The sequence below is a fragment of the Dicentrarchus labrax genome, unplaced genomic scaffold (genome assembly GCF_905237075.1).
Source record: "Dicentrarchus labrax unplaced genomic scaffold, dlabrax2021, whole genome shotgun sequence".
NCBI lineage: Eukaryota > Metazoa > Chordata > Actinopteri > Moronidae > Dicentrarchus > Dicentrarchus labrax.
Genome location: NW_026136705.1, coordinates 3,917,151 through 3,938,361, shown reverse-complemented (window position 1 = coordinate 3,938,361; position 21,211 = coordinate 3,917,151). Strand labels below are relative to the sequence as shown.

The following is a 21,211-nucleotide window of genomic DNA, read 5'->3' as shown; positions in this document are numbered from 1 at the left end:
CATGGACAGCTGAACAGATTTTTTAAGTCGAGGTGAGTTTCATGGGAGATTTAAAGATGGAGAGTGGGTGGGACTCCTACACTCTGCCTTTCGGTCCATCTGAGTGAAATAGAAAAATATACTGAGAGAGAGAGAAAGTGAGGATAGGAGGTCCTGAAATGTCAGGGTATATTTAATGAGAGATTTAATGAAGGAGATAGAGACTAACTGCTTGTTCGCTCTGCCTCCCCGAGTAAAACATGAAGCGACAGGGCAGAAACTGAGGGAGAATTAGAATAAAGAATAAGGAGGAAGAGAAGTTGTGCAGTATTTAATACTCTTCACTACATTCATTTTGACACTTTGGTGTATTACAGCATTGTTTGGCCTCTATGTTTACAGGTTTATGATCGTTGCTTTACAGTAAGAAACAGGAAGAGGACGCTACTCCAGGATGTCCCATTAGACTCTTTTATAGTCTGAATTATAATATGAATAGTCATCATTTCACCCCATAATATGAAAACGGCAATAATATATTGTTGGATTAGTTAATGAATTGATTAGTCAATTGATAGAAAACTAATTAGCTAGGTATTTTTATGTTCAGTAATTAATTGAGTCATTTTTATAAAGGCAATTATTTGTTTCCAGCTTCTCAGAAGTGAAGATTTTCTGCTTTTCCTACTTATATGATGGTAAATTGAACATCTTTTGGTTTTGGACTCACTTTTAAATGAACCTTTTCTCAATATGTTTTTATATTTCATTGACAAAACCATTCATTTAGACAATAATCTGCAAGTGAATCGCTTATGTGTGTCCCATATTAATGCTTGTCACGTTGGAAAACTTGGGAGATAACGTGTTTTTTAGTTGCTAAAAAATTTTATATGACAAATTGTACCTTTTTACACGTGATTTAGTGCAAAACTGTCAACAAGTACAGTTACAATGCAATAAATAATATGTCAACAATGCATTCATTATAAAATTAAATACCACCAGACACCATGCTTTAAATGTTTTTGGTTGTCATTAGCTTCAATCACCACCAGGATGAGAAGAGCAGTGTAGTCAAGCATAACTCAAATGTCTACTATATACACGGAGGGAATTCTGAATTTTAATTATTGAGTCTGTGTAGTGATCGATCATAAGTTCAAACAGCTGATAGCCTCCATGCGTCTTTCTCAGGCTCCTCAAACTAACAGCAATAGTGAAAAAAGGACAATACGTGAGTCGAAAAGAGGGATGGAGTAAAAGAGCAAGTTAAAAAGAAGAATAGAAAAAGATGGCAAACCAGATACACAAAGACGTCTGGATATTTTGTATAGAAAACAGTACAACAGACACTCTTTCCAGATCTTTGTCAGAGAGATTTCTGAGCTGCTATCCCGGTGGTTTGGTTGCCATGGTAAAATCTAAAAGGCTTGTCTCCATGCTGAAGTCCAGCACAGTTGGCGAGCTCTCTGTGTGTGTGTGTGTGTGTGTGTGTGTGTGTGTGTGTGTGTGTGTGTGTTTGTGTGTGTGTTTGAAGGAGAGAGTGTGTGTTTCTGTTTATGCATGGCTCTGATAAAAAAAAAAATAGAGGCAGAGGAGTTGCAGAGTTGTGCGAGCATGTGTATTAATCATATGACTGTCACGATGTCGGAGTCAAGAGATCAGCTCCCTCATATTGTCTTGTTGTACTCACTCATTTATGTGTGTATGTGTGTGTGTGTGTGTGTGTGTGTGTGTATGGTGTTTTCTGGCACATTTTAGTATATTGTATCACCATGTTGGTTATAATGACCCCAAACTGATGTTGTTTACAATAAAATGTTATGGCTTCAGTGTTGTAAACACACTAAAATTCCATGATTATTGAGTCTAAGAAAAGAAAATCTCACAACATATAACTCAAATTGCGCACCTTAAATGTGTTTGTGTGGGGGTGTTTGTGTGTGTCGGTCATCGTAATGGGGGTGCTTTTATTCTGAAAGGGGTGGGGAGGGTGCGAGGTGAAGTGAGGTGGGGAGGGTGGATGGTCTCTGCCCTGTCGCTAGGTAACAGTCTTCAGGCCTAAAGGCAAAGCCAGGCCTGGTCTCCATGGCGACGTCATTGGTGTGGATGGTGGATGGAGTTTTGGTGGTTGTGGTATATATGTTTGTCTGTGTGTGTGTGTGTGTGTGTGTGTGTGCACTCCTGCCCTCAACAAAGAGAAGCACTCAGCAGGTTGAGTATCAGTGCAATGGAAAAGGGGAAGAGAATAGAGAAAGTGTTGTGAAATATGAGGCCTGTAATGGAAAATAAAATAATAGATTTGATCTCTGTAAGTGCTCGAGGACTCGACAGTCAGACCAAGGTCTTCTACACGTACATTGTTATTAGTACACACTCCGCCTCAGGACTGCATTCACGTACTTGATAGAATATATTGATCGACTTCCGCTGTGTTTATGCTAAATACAAAGGATGTGCATGTGTGTGCCTGCTTGCATGCTGTTGCACATTTATGAAAACCCCTTGGCGCTCCGACATGAGAGAAAGGATGGAACAGGAAAAGAGACAAGAGGAAAAAAAAGAGCTGTATAGGGAGAACAGTGGGTCTCGTCTGGTTGGACAATGGCCTGATTGCACAATGTATAGCACACTATGGGGGAAGTGGTGGTGGGGGGTTAACAGTTTAGTCACGGAGTGAAAGAAGACTGCTTGGCATCCATTTACACCATGAGACTCTATGGAAGTCCTTTACAGACAAAACTACTGAACAAGTGGAAAAATAATCATGAAGCATAAGAGATTTCTACAGAGATTTTCTACAAACCCTACCTGCAGACATTTGCAGCCAAAATGCACCATAAAGTCAGTGACTGCCACAAATTAAATAATAAATAAATATAAATAAATAAACACGTCTTGCCCAATTCAAAACTCAACTGCTTTGACTTGCTCTGTAGCTTAAAAAAAGGACTGTATCTTTTTTGTCAGTGTTGAGTTCCAGCAAAAATTTCAGTAATGGTTGAACATTATTGAATAATCCCTTTTCTCTCTACTGCGAGAAAACAGATGTTAACAGAATGAAATGTTTCTAAACTAAACTAAAACTATACTATCCAACTATAATTCAGTCTCGAAAAGAAAATCTCAACATATGTCTTTTCTGAAATTGCACACCTTAAATGTGTGTGTGTGTGTGTGTGTGTGTGTGTGTTGTGTTTGTGTATGTCATTGATATCAGGCTAACTGTTTCCCCCTGTTTACAGTGTTTATGCTAAGCTAAGCTAGCCATGCTGTAGCTTCATATTTAATTGACGTGGGAGTGATATCAATCTCCTAATTTAACTCTGCAAGTAAACTAATAAGTGTATTTGATTTGATTTATTGAGTATAGTTGACCACAACTTAATTTGCTTATCATCCAAACGTTTTGTCACTAATAAACTTCCGTATTCAACCCAACTCACATTAATGGTGTACAGTATATTCATGCAGTGGAGAGTCTTTACTTACTAGTACTTTTGTCCTGTAGTTTTGTCCTGTGCATTTTTATCTCTCGTCTTAAAAACACATTTTCTTTGATGGTTCTAAGTTATTTTTCATTGTTCAGACTCCTTAAGCAATTTGATATATAGCTGAATTTTGTAATTATAATTTCACTGACAACTCTTTCTATCGGCCTCTCTCACTTTTAAACACACACATACACACACACACACACAAACACACACACAGGCAGCAGAGACAGAGGAACAAGCAGACAAAAGCATGTTTGTGTTCATGAGAATGTGAAGCACAGTGGGTCTCTATGTATGGGGGCAGTGTCAGGCTCGTCCCAGAGAGACTAGGGAGGGGGGGGGTAGTTATGGGGGATTTCACAAACTCTTTTACTTTAGGACATGACTACAATACTGCAGGGGTATTTTAAAATCTATATATAGCTCTTAATTTTGGCCTTCACAGAACTTAAAACACTGATGTCTGGTAGTCAGCGTTTTACAGAAATCACATATGCATTTTGTCATTAAAGCTGATCACATAATACAAGTGGTTTCATTCATTGTCATATTCGGTCTAGTCAAACCGCAGTAAACTCATAGATATATTGATTTGAGTTTAATACAGCTGCCAAGGAATTTGTGACCCATGAACACACTAAGGTTTAAGATTTGCTTAAGTTTTCTGCTTTAATCCAACAGCAGAAAAAAAAGACCCTGTATTATTTATTGAATTTAGTTTGTGCCCCCAAAAAAGCTTTATAAATCATTTATTTATATATTAATTGAAAATTATTAGATTGGATCTTCTAAAAAAAAACACATAATAAACAAAAAAGTGTCAAACAAAGCAATTATTGATCTCTTTTTATTAATTTACTTTTTTTACAACTGCAATCAAAAGACATGAGAGTGAGAAGAACCTCTATTTGTATATGGAAGCCTATTCACGCCAGAAAAAAAAAAACATTATTGATTTTCTTTTCCTTAAAATTGTTATAATTATAACTTAATATCTCACAGTTTATCTTAATTATAAGATTAAAAAACAACATCAACATTAGCTGCAAAAGACCAGAAACCAGTCAATTTCTACAATTTCCTCCTAATTACAAGAAATAATGTCATAATTATGATGTAAGTATGTCATAATCAGGACTGCAAGATTAAAACTTCCCAGCACCCAAGGTGACGTCTTCAAATTGCTGATGTCCAACATTTCAAAAAATTAAAGATATTCAGCTTGCAATGATATCCAAAGCAGAAACCCATCAGATTTGAGAAGCTACGATCATTGATTGTTTTCTCTTTGGCAATTCTGAAAAACTTTGAAAACTTTTTGACAAATGAATTATGATTTGTCTTAATTCGAAGAGGGTTTCTTGTAATTATCGTAGCTCATACAATCAGTAAATACATTTTAGAATAGAACAAATTAGAATAAAAAAACTAAAGTAATCATAAATATTAAATGAAAACATGGTTAATAAAAGTCTTTTTTTTTTTTTTTTTAAAGCATAAATAGCATTTCATTTTTACATTTTAAAGCATGGCCAGTACTTAGTATTTTAATTTTAAACATCTTTCTTTCATGGTTAAGAAAGAGTTAAAGGCAGCAGTGAGAGGGAGTGATGTGAGGGAGGTGGTGGGAGAGAAACACTAAATGTAGCCACTCTATCCATTGTTGTTTTTTCCCCCTTTTCTCCTCTAAAAGTACACAAAAGCAGCGCCAGTCCATTGTGGTGCAAAACAGAGAGCAGGCAGAGCGACCTGGGTCGAGAGAGGAGGAGGCACACACACACACACACACACACACACACACACACACACACACACACACACGCATACACATTCATTCTTTCAGTCTGCCTCCCCTCCATCAAACACAGTTCACAAGCTTGTGAGTCGAAGCCTTCAGACACACATTCATTTGAGTGTACGCATTCACAAACATTCACACACACACAATTCCCAAACTTGCATCTCATGGCAGGACACACACACACACACACACCCACACACACACACACACACACACACACACACACACACACACACACACACACACACACACACAGCATTCAGACCCTTGTTGTATTCACTGGAGTTAAGGTGCATATATCCCTGCTCTCTCCCACGCAGCGCTTTGTGTTGATTGAGCAAGTTGCTCTGGTTAGAGAGGAGATGAATGTGACATTTAAGACTGAAATAACACACACACACACACACACACACACACACTCTCTCTCTCTCTCTCTCTCTCTCTCTCTCTCTCTCTCTCACACACACACACACACACACAACATGCACAGTAAAAGCGCTCTGTCATCATTGTGCTCTCGCCCGAAGGCTGAGATTGTGGATCAGACAAATCAAACCAAAGGCCACCATTAGCCATTAGAGAACATACAAACAGATCTGACCTGAAGTCAGTCCTGTGGGACAGTTACATTAGCCGTCATAGCTTCTCCGATATGCTACGGCATCCTCTTGCATCACATGCTGACTTTCAAGACTCTGTCACGCTCTGTCATGACAGCATGTATGCCTATCCATCTAGTCGCCAGTTATTAGATGGAAAAGCTGGTTTTTGGTTAGATTTAAAAATCTAAGATTTAAAAAGTCACATTGATTTAATTTAACTGTATTTTTGAATGAAATAATGGCCATGATATCATCTTTTTTTCCAGCACTGTTGTTTATCATCTTTTCAGGGAGTGATTATGACAAGCTCCGGGTCTGCTGCTCATCAATAACGCATCAGCTCCTATCCATATGTCTGTCTGAGCATGCTTAAGACGATGAAGTAAAGATAGCATTGTTCCACCATGAGATGCTTAAATAAGCAACGCTCCCGCTACAGTGCTGCACAGCAGAGGAGGGCCCTCTGGTGGTAGCTGCAGGTAATAGCAGCCCTGTTATATAGGTCACACCACTCAACACAGAGCTCTTCTGGGCTCTCTGTACGGCGTGTTTATCTGTGATGAGACTGAGGGGGATCAGAGGCAGACAGAGCTTTGTGCCAGTGCCCATGATGCACTGCACCGAGCCAGATGCATGGATGCCAGGGACCTCGCGGGGGGGTGGGGGGTGGGCTTGGGCTGCTGCGTGTGACACAGAATGAGATGTACATATGCGTTCAAATGCAGGAAGCTTATGTTTCATGGCAGAACGGATGGATGGATGGAAGGCAGGCGGTCCTGATGCTACTTGTATCTCTCCCCAAAGTTGCCAAAGTGTCCCTGAGCAAGACACTGGATCCCATTCAGCTCAAATGCAGCTGTTTTGGGTGACCTTAATCATTTCCACGTAGCTAAACTGGGATGGAAAATTGGAAATCCTGAGGCAGACATTTGATTGGATGTGAGGTTGAGGATGTTGGAAACAGCACCTGCAGTCTCCACCCTTTAGTAGACAACTACAAATGCATCACATCAGCTATTATAATATGGACAGTAACCGTTATTAGCTCCTTTGCAATAAATGAGGGATATAAATATGAAAGAAAATGCTATGTATTATGTAATGACAGAATTTGCTGCTTTTCTTTGTCATATATGATTGGTTGGTTGGACAAAACAAGACATTTGAGGATGTTTTGAGGGGCATTTTCACACTATTTTGTAATATTTTGTAGACTAAATTATCACAACAGAATCAGCAAATTAATCAATAATAAATATAATCCCTTATTGCAGACCTTTGTTCTATCAAATGTCACAAAAAATATTATATTCTAAAAAATAAAAAACCTAAGGTGAGGTCTTCAAATATCTTATTTCTGATCCACAGAGCAAAACCCAAAGATATTGAGTTTACAATCACAAAATAAAAACAAAATTAGCTAATGTTTGCATGTGGAACCAGAGGGGAAAATGTGTGACATTTTGCATAAATTGCACTAAAACAATTAAGTAATTATTCTAATTGATGCCAGTTAATTTTCTGTTGCTCTAAGGATCCATTTATTATGAGCCTCCTTTATACCATCTGCACAAGTTACAGATGTTTTTTGTTCCTTTGCAGCGCTGTGCAAATGAGTGATATGCATGGATATTTGCAATCATATGAATAGCTTTACCCAAAAAATGTTAATAACTGAGATATGAGCTGCAGCCTGCGTTGTAAAAAGCCTGCTTTTTCCTCTTGTTCTATTTTCTTTTCTTCTTCTAAACGGACACAGCTGAACAGAGCAGACGGCCTCACAACATGTCTGAATCACTCTGTTTTTCTGTCTCTCTTTCACTTTTTTTTTTTTTATTTTTCTCACTGGCTGCCTCTTTCTGAACAACTCGCATGCCAACACACACACTCCTACACACACACAGACAAATGCCTATCTTTGTGAGGATAACCTGAACCCTGTGATCTTGACAACATTCATTCCTTAATGCTTGGCTGAGCTGTAACCACTGCATGCCGATGTACTGAATCCTTTAACCACTGTCCCCATTTCAGGTCTAAATCTGAAAAACCAGCCAGTGAAAATCAATTAAAACTTTCTGTGGCAAAAAGTGTTCCTTCAAAGATCAGGACGGCCTGGACTTGTAATAAAATACGCCCAAGCATGGTCTTAAACTTTGATTTATGAGTCAAAAAGTCTTCAAGTCAAGTCAGAGGTAGGCCTTAAAGTAGCTTTTTGCCACGTTTAAGTGGAATTAGTGTTGAAAAAACCAATGCTCAGAGTCAGCCAATAGTCTTAGGAAGAAGTGTGTCATGGCTGCATCTCAGTTTCATGCACACTTTGCCATGAGTAAGACTACCCATTATTCTTTGAATCACAGCTTATGCTTCAATATATTGTAGCATTGGCAAAAGAGAAGCGTATAAGATATTTCACTTACAGTCATGTTGATACTGTCAATGTTATATATCCTGTAATATGTGCAACATATGGGATTTTATTGACACAAATCTTAAATGAGATCAAGTAATGTAACCACTTCTAAATGAGAACCATCTGTGTGGGTCTGTGTTGAATAAGTGCATGTTAAATAGTTTCTATTTTTCTAAAACGGAGAACAAAGGCGGATGACCTAAAGTGAAACATTTCCTTTAAAGGTTTCCTGACAAATGTATACATTTAGAATCAGTTTTAATTTGTCACTTCTGTGTTTTATGTATTGTCTTTCAATGTCCCAGAACTCTTGTATTTCACAGCTAAAATGTTTTATAAGTTGTTCAGTATTGGGACAGACTTATGTATCTTTTATCAACTCAATCTCATATATTTCCAAGAAAAGAAGAGTGTTTAGCTGCTGATCAGAAAGTGTTCTGTGGTTCCAGATACTAGAAAGTATTTATATTAATTTAGTGGAGCTTGGTTACAAACATATGGTATTACTAAGATGTATGAGCAAGTACACCATTATCTGTACTCCAACTTGGCAGGGATTAACCCAGACACTGGTGGTGTTTTAACCAGACCTTGTTAATGTAACCCTCACATGAATGCACGTAAATGTTCTTCTTCAGTCAGTCCACTAGAGGGAGACATAGAGCCACAGAAATTTTCATTAGAGCTTGTGCTGATTTGATGAAAAGCAACTAATAACTTGTGTTTTTTTCCCCCCCTCTTGGCACATTATCCTGTAGGTCAAAGTACATTTTTAGGATACTTGCTATTACATGTGGAGGTTCTTCTGTCAACAAATACCAGTAAAAGAGAAAAGTCCAAGCTGTCAATACTTTTTGACTTCCCTGTATGAGCCTTAAATCCCCAAGTCCATTAATTCCTTCTGAAAATGTGAAAAAAACACCATACTTGTTCGTAGATCAGTTCATTGTTGGTTTTGATCTTTCCATGATATTTGTCCATCATCTGATAATAAAACACCAGTTCAAGTAAACTGAGTATAAATGGGTAACCTTGTGATGGAAAACAAATGTCGAATACTGACTAAAGACCTTCACTGAGTGCATAGATACCCTCCTTTGGGATGTTCTTTTTATTTAAGGTGCAAGACAGTGTTTCATCCCAGTTTGTCCTGTCCTGTCTTTTCAGTCAATCTCCTCTTTCAGCCGTTTGCTAAAAAACTAAATCTGCCCACAAACGATTTCACAAAGAGAGAAGACTGACCTGTTCTCTGTGTCTTTGTGCTTTTTCCATCCCACACTGACAGTATGCTATTGTCATTAGCTAAGATGTCCTAACTGATTTCCATTCTGGAGTCTGGGAAGTAGGTGGGCTGTTAGCACACTGAGCAATTTAACAACATTAGGATATTTTCAGTCGCTGTATCTTTCTCCCTTTTTGGTTCTGTTACCTGAAGCTCTGACTGCTTTACTTTTAGCATTATCTAACGGTTTCTCCTCTCTTTGCCTCTGTTCAGACCATGGCGGAGTACAGCTCTCTGCTCAGCGACCTGTCTGAAAACATCACCAACGAAGACTTGGAGCAGCTCAAATCAGCCTGCAAGGAGGACATCCCCGAGGACCAGAGCAACAACATCACCTCCTCCAAGGAGTGGTTCAGCTACCTGGAAAAGAACGACAAGCTGGCCCAAGGTGAGATATCAAATCATCAGTCAGATCATTGAACGTATATTTTATCACTTCTTGCTATGTTGCTCTCCCCAGGTGAGCATTTGTACAGAGTTGGGCTTCTTATTTTCACATTCAATAGGCCTCAACTGCTGACCAAAACATCTGTGAAAGACATTTCTGATACAAACTAAACATGTTGTCAGCGAACAAGCGTGTTAACAATACTTCTCGTGCAGATAATCTGATGTACATCGAGCACATCTTCGAGATTTCGCGGCGACCGGACCTGCTGACGAGGGTGATTGAGTACCGCACCACCGTGCTCAAGATCTCTGAGGATGACGAGATCGACACCAAGCTCACACGCATCCCCTCAGCCAAGAAATACAAAGGTAATCCAATCAATAGAACATGTAAATATAAGGTTAGAATTATGTATTAGTTTCCTAAAATATCAAACAAATTTTAGACCATTTTGGGAGAAGTTGCTCTGACTGGCTTCCTGGTCTGCCACATCCAGTCACGTTCTGCCCTCTAGAGGGGAAACGGAAAACTGCCGTGACATCCTCTCCTCAGTGGTTCCCAACATATAAATCAGGACAAGATCATTCTGAAGGGGTGGTAAGATGATTAACAGGATAGAAAGGCAGAAAAAGGCTTTTTTTCCTCTAGGATGGATAGAATCACTACTTCATGAGAAAAAAAAATCACCCTTTGATGGAAAAGGGAACAGGGAACTAACAGACATGCACCTGCGATTAGGGGTTGCAAGTACTAATTGCTTAATTTTAAAAAGCAACAAGCAAAAAAGGTCGGCAACTACTTCTCTAAGTCATGACATTGTTCCTAAAAAGTTGTGACACAAAGCTTAAACATTTTAATTTATCCTAAAACCTCAGTCAGTGTTGACAGGGTACTGAAATAGCACCTTTAGTAAATCTCAGGAAACATTTATTTAGTATTTGCAACATTACATTCATTCAAATGATTATATTATGAAGAGAGTGAACTATTGTTGCATTTAAGGCTGTTATAGTTATTGTAGATCTCTTTGTAGTAGTTAGGTTAATCATACCAATTAAACCTTGATAAAAATGTGATTTTAAAGCACAAAACTGTGTTTGTGAATATAGTGCAACTACCTCACCTAACTAACATCATCATTAAAGCCCACCAGATACCAATAGGTATTGATATTTGAGAGTCATAAAAAAAAGAAAATATATATCTATATTGATAACATATTGGATGAATTATTTCCTCTTCTTTCCCTTTTTTTCTCCTTAAGCATGGCTCTTGACTTCGTTTTTGTGTGAAATTTGGTTTAGTATTTGATATGTTTTTGGGGTTTTTTGTGTAAACGATTGAATATAATAATCTGTGATGAGGCAGGTATGTTTCCAGAGGACAATATGTCTTAATGCAATGTTCTTTTCCCTCTTCTCTCAGCTTGCTCTTTGCTTCCATTATTAGGTTTATTTCTTTTCTACAACTTTTTTTTGTTCAGTTCACCGGGGAAATTCAGCTCGCAGCCAACATAAAACACGGGTGCAATGGCCAAATAAAAAACATGAATTCCCCTACTTTTAAAAATGATTAATTGTTTGTTTTGCTCAGTTCTATTCAGGACGCATAATTTGTATCACATGCGCACTAAAAGAACTTGACAGCTATAATTCCTTGACTCTTTTATCCTTTTTCTTACTGTGATGATGACTTTTTTTAAACCGATAGTTGTACATACATTTTTATTACTTCTTTTTAAAATATTTGTCTACTATGTCGTATTAATAGTTGTCGCTTTATTTATCTCCTACTGCTGTTTTAAGGCTGCTTGTGCCCTGTCATTGTGTTTTATCTTCTCAACAGTGTTCTATAAATAAAAATATTCTTAATCCAAAGATCAAATAAGTAAACGCAACATACCCAGACAGAGAAAAAGACTAAATGCTTCCCAAGTGGTCTTTGGCATCTTTAACATTTAATGAACATAATACAGACATTTACTGTACGTACTGTAAATAATATGCTCAGAGCTCCAATGTTTAAAGCATTTGTCTAAAATGATTGTTTATTTTAAATTATACAAATTATATATTGCTGCTTGCAACTTATGATCAAACAGCTCATAAAAAAGAAATGCCCAGATTGATTGTTGTTGTTTTATTACAGATGCATTTTTATAATTTTTTTAACGATCTTGATCAGGGCAAACATTGGTCACACTGTGTTTCCTCTGACGGCTTCACAATAAAAGCCACACTATATTTCTCCAGTTGAGCACTTTTAATGTTAAGCTGTTTAGCTGTGGGAAAGGCTGTTTAATACAGCTCTGATAACACTGAGTGTGATACACAAAACAGTAATGCTGAACTACATGCATGCATCGTTTGCTGTGAATCCCTCGTGCTTTTGTGGGTAATTTGAATGGCGGAGTCCGCCACTAACAAATAGATTTACTATATAGAAAGGGCAATTGCAGAATGTAAATACAATGTTATAATTATAGTTACCTGATGGATATGGTAAATGTTTCTTTTTTTCTTTTTTTCTTTCTCTTCCAACCCCCCACACCCTCCCAAAAGACATCATCCGCCAGCCCTCTGAAGATGAGATCATCAAGTTGGCCCCTCCTCCTAAAAAAGTGTGAGGTCACAACCCCCAGCCCTGATCTTTGCACCTTGATTCCTTCACTCCTGGCACTCCAATCAACCGACCAAGCGTTTATGACCAACCCCATCACTCCCCGACCTCACCCCCCTCACACCTACAACACACACCACACACATACACACACAACCAGCCATGCCACCCTCCTTGCACTAACACATGCCGTGACACAGGACCACGCAGGAAGCCACCTACAAAGCAACCAATCAGATCGTAGCGATGCAACCTCTTCCCAAGCTGAGGGGAGATGGGAAGCTGCGGGATAAAAAAAAGACATTAGAAGAAGAAATCTGGAGACGGACCGACAGTGTATGTGTGTGAGGAGAGAGGAGCCAAAGTCTACCCTCGATTAGATCGCTGAGTGGGTCAGTTCAGAATGAGTGTAATCTGTTAACACTGTTCAGTCTGTGATGCTGTGTTTATGCAACTGTCTGTGTGTGTGCATGTCAGTCAAATTAGTTAATTAGTTAAAACATTCACCCAAGAAGAAAAACTAAAAACCCTGCCTTCAAAACAACAACAACAACAACAACAACTAAATGGTTTTACTTTTCAGAAGTTCTGAAAATGTCCCAAAGCCAATAGTTAACTATAGAGACAATTAAGCTGTGTACACCTTGTATGTACAGTGATACATAACTAACCTAATTCAGCAGTGCTTAATTGTTTTGTTTTTTAAATTGCCTTGAATACGCAAAATAGCCAAAATGTCAAAACTGACAGACTTAAAAATACTATTTGGAGATTATATGACACATACGGAGTTTACATGATCAAAAACTATTTTAACATCAAACCTGCAGCTCAACGTGACACTTAAAAAGTATTTAAACTAATCTTAATCTCACACATATGACTGGTTCATTTCTATGAGGTGTGATCGTTTTAGTGTGTAGTTGCGTTAATTGTTCAGCTGTATTTGTAATGTGAAAGGGATAGTTCGACATCTTGGGAAAGACGCTTGTTCGTATTTTTGCCGTGACTTAAATTAGAAGATCGATACCACATTCATGTCCGTCTTACTGTACGTATGAAGCCACCAGCTAGTTAGCTTAGCTTAGCATAAAGACTGGAAACATAGGGATACAGCTAGCCTGGGTAGCCTCTTTTTTTGTAGGTGTTAAATAAATGAGATGTATTGTGTTAGTTAGTGAGCTGATAGGCAGATTTAGTTACTTTTGGACAGAGCCAGGCTAGCAATATTTACCAATTCCCAGCTAAGCTTTGTGCTAAGCTAAGCTAACTGGCTCATTTAACCGCTTCATATTTAACATACAGCACAAATGTGAGAGTGATATTGATCTTCTCTCACCAACGTCTCTGCAAAAAGGCAAACGAAAGGATTCCCCAGATTGTCTCACTATTTCTTTTAAGCCCGTATAGTGAATTGAAAAAATTATAGTTATCAAGTTATTGTCAAAACTTTAAGTCAAACAAAATGACAGGACAGTCACTGTTCCTCCGCTAGAGGTTCTGTATGCATTCCCTTTACTCTTACGCAGATAATTATATCATGTTTTAAGAGCAAAAAAAAAAAAGTCTAATATTTTAGAAGATATTAAAAGTTGATTTTCATAGGAAACGCCAATATTTGCCTTTAGCTTAAGAGTCATAGCAAGTTATTTAGAGAAAATATTTAGATGGGAAAGTTATAGCAATTATTTCTATACTATGGATGTTCCCGGTCCATAGGTTCTCTTTTCATGAAAGGGATCAGATTGCATGAAAGTCTGTTTTATGAGCTGGTTAGCGATGTAAATAAACAAATAATATATTACAAGAAAATATAGCAGAAATAATATATTGACCCACAGTGTGTTGTCCGTAGAGGACACAGTGGCTCTAGCAGCAAATCTCCACCGTACATTCAGTCTCACCATGTCTGGTTAGGTAACTAAAATCTTTCACCTTAATTTTTATCTAATTTGAAACTAATCAGCGTCTCTGTGACAAATTGAGATCAAATACACTCACAGTACATCTACTTTGGACTACATTAGAGAATACAGAAGTATATTTTGAAAGAGCATATCGGATATTATATTTACTGTGTGAAAATGTTGTGTTGCACGACACACAGGGCGAAAAACACTAAACTTTCTTTCACCGCTTTGTTGCCATTTCATTTGTTGCACAGGAAATAACTGACCAGCTTGTGACTTTTCACCGTCTGAGAGAGGACAGAAAACTAAGGCCTCTGGAAATAAGTGCAAATGAAAGTGAAAGAAAGCCGAGAAAATGTCAAAGAAAGTAAGAAAGAAAGAAAAACATGGCATGTGATAATAAAACATGTCCTATAATAAACTGTACATAAAAATAGATTGTGACAAAGATCTCTAATGAACACAACCGCTCATAACCCACTGACTATGCCATTCCTGCCATGCACCAACATAATAGCTAGCAAGACTGTTGAAACTAAACTATAATAACTGCTCTTTTGAACACTGTGTCTCTTTTTTCCCCGCATTGAAGCCTTAGCGGACTTTTGTGTTTACCCCGAAAAATTTTTCAGAACTGTGAGAGATTTGTGTGTGAAGCGGAGACAGACGCCGGCACACACGTCAACTTAATCAGAAAAAAGAAAAAAATACACAGGGCTCTCACTTTTTAAAGAGAGTGATGCTACTTTTATTCTGAAATTTGCTAAGGACTTCAGTGTTGGTGTGTACAGAATGTCTGTGGGTCTATTTCTGCCCCCATCTTTGTTGTTATCAAAGCTGTAGGATCAAACAAATGAACCAACATCATAAAAATCTATCAGTTTATGATTAGTCGTTTCTCCCCTCCCTCCCTCCCTCCCTCCTCTCCCTCACCACCAAACTCCACTCCAACCCCTGTGCCAACGACCAAGACTTTTATTTCGATCACAGTTTCCGTGATCTGTTTTTTTTGTTGTTGTTTTTCTTTTGTATTGCTCGCCGTATATTGTAGTGTTGGACTGATTTGTATCCTATGCATTTATGTCTGTAGGAAAACTCTGCACTGTAACATATCCTCCCAACAAATCACTTAATCTAAAGAACGGAACTCTTTAGTTGTGACAAGATCCTGATATTCTTGTGTTGAGTGGCACATAATAAGGAGGAACTGAACGTTTGTAGTTTCAGGAAAGAAAATAAATGATTGTTAATCAGTGTTCATTGTTTCAAACTAGAAAAAAAAAAACTTCTTAGACCAATTATACTGTAAAACTCACATTTTACTATTTTGCAAAGTATTCAAACATTCAATAGTCCTTGTATGCCTGCATTTGTATGGCAAGGTTAAATAGTTGAAAACAGTGGACGATGTTAATTTGCGTAATATTCTAGTTAATCTAGGCCAGATCAAGCTTTTTATAGTATTGTTAAAGGAGTATTCCACCCTTAAATACTTAAACGCTGTAAACCAAAATTCAAATTTAGCCACACAACATGCTTAGTTTAAGAGACACAGCTCTCACTACCACTATCACTCTTTTCAGCTACATGTAAATCTTTTTTGGGATGTTTTCAAAAGACATACCAAAAACAGCATAGTATAACACTGCGTCATAAACTATATTCCAGTATACGCACTGATCTTTTAGAGTTTATAACATTGTTAGAGTATTTCTGGGTGGATTTTTCCTTCAGCATCCAGACTAGCCCTCCCTAGGCCTGACCCCAAGTGAAGCGGTAACTGCCCTCCTACAGCTTGAGCCTAGTGAACACAAAGCGGGACCATTGCATTTATCCCAAAGTTGAACTGAGAGCATTTTGTCAGCCAGAGGGAGGCAGTTGTACTAACTGCTATGACCTGTGGGTAATGGTCTTCCCCAGCATTAAAATGGGTGTGATTATCGGCCATAAATGTTAGATTGCCACTCAACATTTTCAGTGAAGAGTTTTGGTTATTCAAACCAAAAGGCAGGTTTTTTTTCTTTCCAGATCTCAGCATGTGTTTCCATTATTGTACAAAAATATCAGCAAGGGAGGATTTAGGCCATTGTATTTTATTTTATTATTTCTTTTCTTCTCTTTTTATTTAAAGTGCTTTTTGAATAGCAACTTGTGAAGTTAGATGTACGTGAACAAGTGACTTTTATTCTTTTCTTGCTCTCAGAATTTCAGTAGGCAATGGACTCATGTTAACAATCGTGTGGTAGTTTGTCAGTAGTTTGTCCATGCAATATCCGTAAACATCAAAAAAGAAAAAAAATCCAACTGCGTGATGCTCAAAATGCTCCTGCAGCAGTTCCTGTTCGCAATGTATTCACTGGAGGGGTTAAAGTTTCTGTCAGCATCAACGTGGCTGTGCCGCACCCTTTCCCATTTTTTAAAATGTTTTTCACATACACGTCCTGTTTCCGACTCCCCATCAACGTTACCATGGTAACCGTGGCACAGCCCCTCTAACTTCATCACCAGGCAGATTATGTGTTTGCCGTTGCTTAGCGTTTTCCTTTGTAGCCAATCGGCACATAATATATCAACATATCAGTCACAAATGATGTCAGATTTGGATTTCCATGTACAAGGTACATATCAACTTAGAAAATGCTGCAAAAGTATAAACCTACTAAAATATATATGTATTTATGGTGAATACCTGATCATAACCAATACATGAGTAGGCTATTTGATGAAGTAGGAAACGAAGAGGGCAATATGTGCGAAGGTATTTAGCATGTAATGCTAACAGTCAATTAAAATTAATTCAAACAAGAGTATCATTTTCCCTTAAGGATAAGACTGTATTTTGTCTTTTGTTTAGATTTTTTTTTCTTTTCATTCAATTAGGTTGTAAATATGTATTTTGAATATATATCACTGTGTTTGTTTTGAAATTGATTAATTTATTTAATGCCTATATATTGTTGTTTTTACGTATCCCGATTTTGTTTTACTAACTGGAAACAAATCAAGGGGGTGAAAACGTGACGCTTAACGTTCTAACGTTAAGCAGACCATGCATCAACACTTTTATAATTCATGTTATTCTCTTCATTTATGTTTTGCTGTTTCGGCTTTGGGTGATGATTTTCCGAAAAGAAAAAAAAAAAGTGGTATTCATTTCATTGTATTTACTGATATGTAACATATTATGTTTTACTGTGTCGTATTTGATCAGATGTGTCGTGGTCACTGCTTGTAAAATGATTTTATTCAGAGAGTTTCCAAATCATGACAAAAGACAAAAGCAGTCACAAAGTCAGAATCTGCCATTTTGTTCGTATGAGACATGTTGTCACTTGCACATTCAACCAAGAGCAGGAAGATTTAGCGTCTTAAAATGTTGGGCTAGGTGCATGTAGAAAGTTCATGAAATCTTGACACCTGATTTGTAGATTATAGTCTTATAAGAACAACTGAAACGGTTTTAGTATCATCTCAGTTCAGTTCTTTTATTAGCAGATCTTAAGCAGTGTGTTTTTTCATTCTACTTACAAAATAAATAACCAATTGGGTATAAAAAGCAGACAACTGACAACCGTCATCTGAACAATAAACAGTCAAGTTTTGTATGGCACCACAAAGTGTTCAATATTAAATAAATGAATACATTAGTATAAAATAAATAGTCAATGGAATAAATTGTGTAAAATATTCAATTGAGCAGTTGTTGTTGAAGAAACTAGCTCAACAACACTGCTACCAAATTTAGTTAGAGCAGTTCATAGACAGCGTAACTAACATTTTATTTAGGCTGCAAATGCTTCGTTTCCTGGCAGCTAACTAGCTAGAAGAGCAAAAGACACAGTCTGTGGTCGACGAGCTCGCTAATATAGGTAGGTAGCCTGCTGGGGCCAAGTGATTGGCTGAAAGGGCCTTTTGAAAAAAACATATATATTCATGAAATAGAAATGAACTTTTTGTTAATTAAAGTGAAAATAAGATGAATGAATCATGAACTTGAACTAATTTCTTAAATGGCTTCACAATTTATTGCTTCATTTATATATTTTACACAACGTTTTCCTACTATTTATTTCATAATTCACTGTTTAATATCCAACGCTTGAGGCTCCATAGTTTTATTTGCTATTTTCATTTATAAAGTAAGCTGTCAGTGTATGGTTAAAGGGCGCGTGGATGAAGTGATAGAGTGAAGAGGTAACTATATGGGTATCAGTGCTGGGTAGAGTATAGTGTAAGTAGTGAGGAATAGGTTTGGGGTTTTTAGCTGTTAAAGATAAAGAAGTAGAGGTGTGAGCCGAGAGAAATATGCAGGTTCGTACTTTGGGAAACATCTCTGGTGTGTGTGTTGTACAAGATGACACACCTCTGCATCTAGTTAGTATCATTTTGAATGTGGCAGGTATTGCACAAGAATGCTGTACAATGGTGAGATTCATCATTAAGGTGCGTTAATGTCAGGAATGTTGAATGTCTGGTTGTGAAGTTGTGCAGCAGGGTTTATTGTTTCTTTTACATCTTTTCACAGATAAGATCACATTAAGTTGGGAGTTCCTGAATATTGTGCACACCTGTTTTAACAACACCTACTTACTTTTCGCTAGAGCTGCACAACAAAAAATGTTTTTCTTTTCATTTTGACGAATAAAGTTTACATTTCATGCACAAAAGAAAAGCAAGCTTTCACATTGTAGGTAAAAGTGCCAACTCGATTCAGTTGCAAACTGCTGCGGTGGATGGACTTGAAATCATGACGTGCTTGACATTTAGAAATGTCTCATGATGTTAGTGAACAATCTTATTATTTCAGATGGTCACATAAAGGTGTATGGCTTGATCAGAGATTTTCTGAAGTGTGTGTGTGAGTGTGTGTGTTTCAGTAGTGGACAATAGAGGATATTTTGAAGTGTTGTGTTGTCAACACTAATCAGATTTTTGTAACTGGAATTTTAACATAAGGCTGAAAAACATTCCTGTGGTGTGGTTTAGGTTTTATAGGCATCTAACAATTTAGATCTCAGCACGAAGGAGTTGTAGGTTAGAGGAGGTTTTTGCAGAGGTGTCAGACAGGACTTGAACAGCCTAATAATGTGTTAGTATTATACAAAAGCTCTACATAACCTTTTGAAGGTGGACACATTCGTGATGTTTGGCTGAGATTTTTCCCAAAATGCATTTTCAGGCTTTTGAATTAAAATTCATTTTCAGCTGCCGACTTGACTTTTGACAGTTTTGTTCCATTAGTGCAGATGAGCAGCATTCAGAACAAGCTTGAAGAACATCAGCAAACGTCACCATTTCAAACTAAACCTTTTGATTTCAGTACTTGATGAACTTGATTCTAAGGCACTGAGAGTTGCCCCGTGTGCCACTGCCTTGAGAGTGAGTCAGTGAGATGTTTTCTCTTGTATTCTGCTTGTTGTTTTGTGGCGTGCTTCATCCTAAAATGGTGTAACAAGTGACAAGTGTGGGTTTTTTTTTATTTTATTTCACAGAGTCCATCATATTAGTCAACACTTATTGCTCTTAAACAAATGTGATCATTTAGACACAAGGCTGTGAAACAATGTGCACAGGGTTGGATTTGGTTTGGGACAATGAGTGATCAGTTCTGTCCCAGTGACGAAGAAACTGACATGGTTTTTGAGGGCGTGACACTGTGCTTAACAATGCAGAGAAGAGTGTCATTACATCCATTTTTACATTATTGCATACAGCTCATAACGTAACCCTGTTGGATGCCATGGGCTCAATGCTGTTAGAAACTTTTGCTAAGGTTTTCCTCTCATGGGCCAAGAAGTACTTCAGGATTTATTTTGCAATGACTGCAACAAAATATGATATGAGGTATTATTCAAACAAATATAAAGGTGTGGCTTTTTGTCATGATTTAAATGAGACTGAACTGAAATTATGCCATTTTGTCATTGTGCTAAAATGATATAAATATTATATATTAAAATATATTTGCTAACCTATTCCATGTTTCCTGGTGTTGCTTTATTTCAGAGATGGTTGAGAGGTTACAAAGCAAAGGGAAATACAGTTCATTTCAAGGCTGCGTTCAGACTTGACACATATACACTTTTTTGGTCATATATGACTCAGATCTGCTTTTTAATGACAGTGTGAAGAACACAAACTACATGCAATCTGATATTTTCTATTCTGATAAAAGATAAATAAGAACTGAGCACTGAGGCATACAGTGCGAATATAGCCAAAGCTGAACTGATAAACTATAAAATGGTGACTTAAACCTGTTCGTCAGGTTTCACCAGAGTTGAATGAAATCTTCTTGCATATAGTACTTGCATAGAGACTTCACAAGTCAAGTGACAAGTTCACCTTGATAAATGGACACTGAGGTGTTGTGACAACAGTTGTACTGAACTTTTATGGTTGCTGTGCAGTTGTCAGTTTGCAGTGCTGGAGGAAATATTCACATCCTTTACTTAAAGATACCCTGCAGACATGTATTAAGACATACATACATACGTCTGCTTGGAACAAGAATGTGTGTAGGTTTTTTCCAGCCCCCCAAAAAATTATTATTTCACATTAAAATCCTTAAAAAGGCATCTACTCCCTTTACCTCTTTTTCTGCTCGACACAAGATGTCTCCTACTTCACTGTAAAGTCCACTTTCAGTGTTTGAGCACTGGTGGCTTCACATTTCTACTTTACATTTGCATAAGTTGCAAATTGGACCAGGAT

General features: G+C 37.5%; 1 protein-coding gene across 2 annotated transcripts in view; it reads left to right on the top strand.

Moving 5' to 3' along the window:
* Positions 1 to 20,472, top strand: part of LOC127363990 (astrocytic phosphoprotein PEA-15) — a 51,768-nt gene extending 31,296 nt beyond the window's left edge. For both annotated transcript variants that reach the window (XM_051401023.1, XM_051401022.1), the window contains 3 exons: positions 9,791 to 9,965; positions 10,181 to 10,336; positions 12,530 to 20,472. In XM_051401023.1, the coding sequence (XP_051256983.1) occupies positions 9,794 to 9,965; positions 10,181 to 10,336; positions 12,530 to 12,594 (393 nt within the window). In that variant the 5' untranslated portion in view covers positions 9,791 to 9,793 and the 3' untranslated portion in view covers positions 12,595 to 20,472. The remainder of the gene's footprint in view (positions 1 to 9,790; positions 9,966 to 10,180; positions 10,337 to 12,529) is intronic.
* The last annotated feature ends 739 nt before the right edge of the window (positions 20,473 to 21,211 follow it).